Source organism: Ceratina calcarata, unplaced genomic scaffold (assembly GCF_001652005.2).
Source record: "Ceratina calcarata isolate Rehan_Ccalc_2016 unplaced genomic scaffold, ASM165200v1 scaffold336, whole genome shotgun sequence".
Taxonomy (NCBI): Eukaryota; Metazoa; Arthropoda; class Insecta; order Hymenoptera; family Apidae; genus Ceratina; species Ceratina calcarata.
The window spans coordinates 6,879-9,485 of record NW_017156386.1 but is presented as its reverse complement, the minus strand read 5'-3'; the positions used below and the strand labels follow the sequence as shown (position 1 = coordinate 9,485).

At 42.1% G+C, this 2,607-nt stretch overlaps 2 protein-coding genes across 3 annotated transcripts in view; both read right to left on the bottom strand.

Moving 5' to 3' along the window:
• The window catches only part of LOC108624935 (protein phosphatase 1 regulatory subunit 14B), a 6,023-nt gene extending 4,761 nt beyond the window's left edge, over positions 1-1,262 (bottom strand). For both annotated transcript variants that reach the window (XM_018024552.2, XM_018024553.2), the window contains exon 1: positions 1,074-1,262. The gene's annotated coding sequence lies outside the window, so the exon portion shown is untranslated. The remainder of the gene's footprint in view (positions 1-1,073) is intronic.
• Positions 1,263-2,345: 1,083 nt separating this feature from the next.
• The window catches only part of LOC108624927 (neprilysin-1), a gene marked incomplete at its 5' end in the record, with an annotated part of 3,654 nt that continues 3,392 nt past the window's right edge, over positions 2,346-2,607 (bottom strand). Inside the window, one exon of the mRNA XM_026813487.1 lies at positions 2,346-2,471. Within this exon, the coding sequence (XP_026669288.1) occupies positions 2,346-2,471 (126 nt within the window). The remainder of the gene's footprint in view (positions 2,472-2,607) is intronic.

The following is a 2,607-nucleotide window of genomic DNA, read 5'->3' as shown; positions in this document are numbered from 1 at the left end:
AGTACATTCAGCGAAGCTAATGAAAACAATTGGAAGGGAGGATCGAGGGAACATAAAAGAAATGCTTTAGATAAAAAGTTATATACATCTACAGATCTTTATTCTTCCATAAAATATTGCACATTAAAACGCAAACAATAAGAAGAATTTTATATCGCTAGTCGTTCAAACGTTGAACGCGACGAGAGCGGAGTAAAAGTGGAAGAAACCTGTGGGAACGGGATGTTTCTGAACGCAGTCACATCCGTTCCCATGGAATTAATTGAGTGCGCGTTTTACTTGAGAAAAATAGAAAGGACGGACGTAACCGCATGATCGATCATTAGCGAATTGAATCGGATTAGTCGAAGCGGATAATGCTTGCACTCTGGCCGGCGCGCGGTGATTCATTTTTCTCTTGTTTTATTTGTTAAACATTGCGCAGATCAGCGTCACCCAATCTTTTCACAAACCCCCTCTTGAGCGTTAAGCAAAGTAATCGGCGACCCCCATTATCGTTTCTCGAGAAAACGTGTTTACGATTTTTTCAGAATGACTACGGGATAGCGTTTATATAATTAAATCCGAGATATCCGTGCCGGAATGTTTAATGAGCGTGATGAGGATAGAAAATTAATTGCCGTGCGTCCGTCTCTCTCGGGGGGGTCGCAGGTTGAAAGCCCGGGTGTTAAAGGATTCAGGCACATGCCGTTCGTCTCTCTCACGCCGCGATAAACAATGGGCCTCGGATTCGATCAGCTCTGGAAACGTTATTCGATGCAAATGTAACCTCGGGCGAGACGCGACGCCGTGGCTACTTAAAAATGCCTGAGGATTCGGCAGGAACGAGGCCGTCGGAAAACGACGTCTCGACGGGAGGATGAAAATTAACCGTGGCGACAGACGTGAATAAGACGATTGAAGTGTGCGGGAACGAGCAGGATCTTGCGTTCGGTGTTAATAAAAGGTCGAGCGATTCGTGTCAGCGTCGGTATAAACAAAAGGCAGGCTTGTTAGTTTCTTCCGAACCAGTTAGAACGACTGAAAATTGGTTTCGCTAGCGTGGGTTCGTATAATCGGTTGATGTTACTTACACGCGCTGCCGCTAATTCAGAACGTATACTATTCGAGCCGTAATACACAGTATCGTAATGCCAGAATCCATACGAATGATAAACCTTTCTGAAGTTGCTCGAGTCTGATAACGCTTTTTAACTGGCCACGGCCGACGGTGCGGTGCGAGAGCGCTCACGTCCGGGACTTCGTGACTCTCGTGCAAGTGCTGCACCAAAGGCACCATCAGGTTAACTCTCGACGGTTTTGTTGGTGTTCCATCGGTAGTACAGTGTTACAAGATTTCAGAAATGCTGACAACAGCGCCGTGCATTGAGGAAGAGTGAAACTCAGGTTTCGATTACAAGATTTGAGGAATTTCTTTCTCATCATTACTCCTCAATGACCTAACGACGGTGCAGTGTTCGTGAGCAGAGGTCCGTGAGTTCGCAGGTTTCGTCTTATAATTAGCGTTGAGACGGAGAAACAAGGTACAATAGGTTCAATAAAGTTGATTCTGAGTTGTTACTCAATTCTATCTTAGTCACGCTTTTCGAAACGGAAAAGCTCTTGAAAATGTTATTCGATTCATCTCGATGCGACTTCTGGTTCCGGAGATATCGTGTGAAGACAGTCACAACTTTTTCTACGCTGTTGTGTCTATCTTCAGACGTTCACCGATTCGGACGCTCAGCTGATACGTGTTTTTGCCAGGCGAATAACTAGGTCACTGTGCCAAACGCTGCGCCTAAACTTTGGAAGCCTGTATCTCCAAAACGGGTATAGATATCGGGATAAATAAAAAACAATTTTGTTCGTCTCGAATCCATCTATCGGTTAAGAAAATTTTCAATCTTCAACCTTTTATCATTTCGTTTCTATTATTTCTTTAATTTTGTACATAGGGCAGAAGTGCATTCAGGATTCACTGGTGAGAATAGTTGGTAATTTCCAACGAATGAGAAACGTAATCTCTGTTCTTTTGATCGAAAACTTTATTTTAGACTCGTCTACGACGAGGTGAATTACAGACAATTACGATTACATTCATAATTATACACATTTCTTGTCCGTGGAATTTGAAACTGACACCATTTATTTAATTGCTACGTTTCGATAAATTCCATTCAAAGACCCTGTATTTACTTGCATCGGCTGTGTTTATCATTTAATGATACAACATCGCAGTAAGTGACGAAGGTACGTTTTCACATGTAACGGTGCAACGCCTGTTGTCTTAATTGATACGATACGAGTACGCGATGCAAGTACATACTCGGCTTAACAGGCACACTTTAACGTCACGATTTAAATTACCACGGTGAACCACAGGAAAAGAACCATGTAGTCTTTTGTGGCCCCATCGTGGTCAGTATCATAGTAATAGTCTTCTCAAAGCACTCAGCGTCACAACTTACCCCAAAATATTCTGGCATTACCTGCAATTGTAAATATCCATTACAACAAATTACAGAATGGATAATTAAAAGTAATCCTTAGATTACGAATTTTTCTACCAAATAAAGCATTTATGGTAGGATTTAAACAAATGTGTTTTAGAATATTGAAATAAGC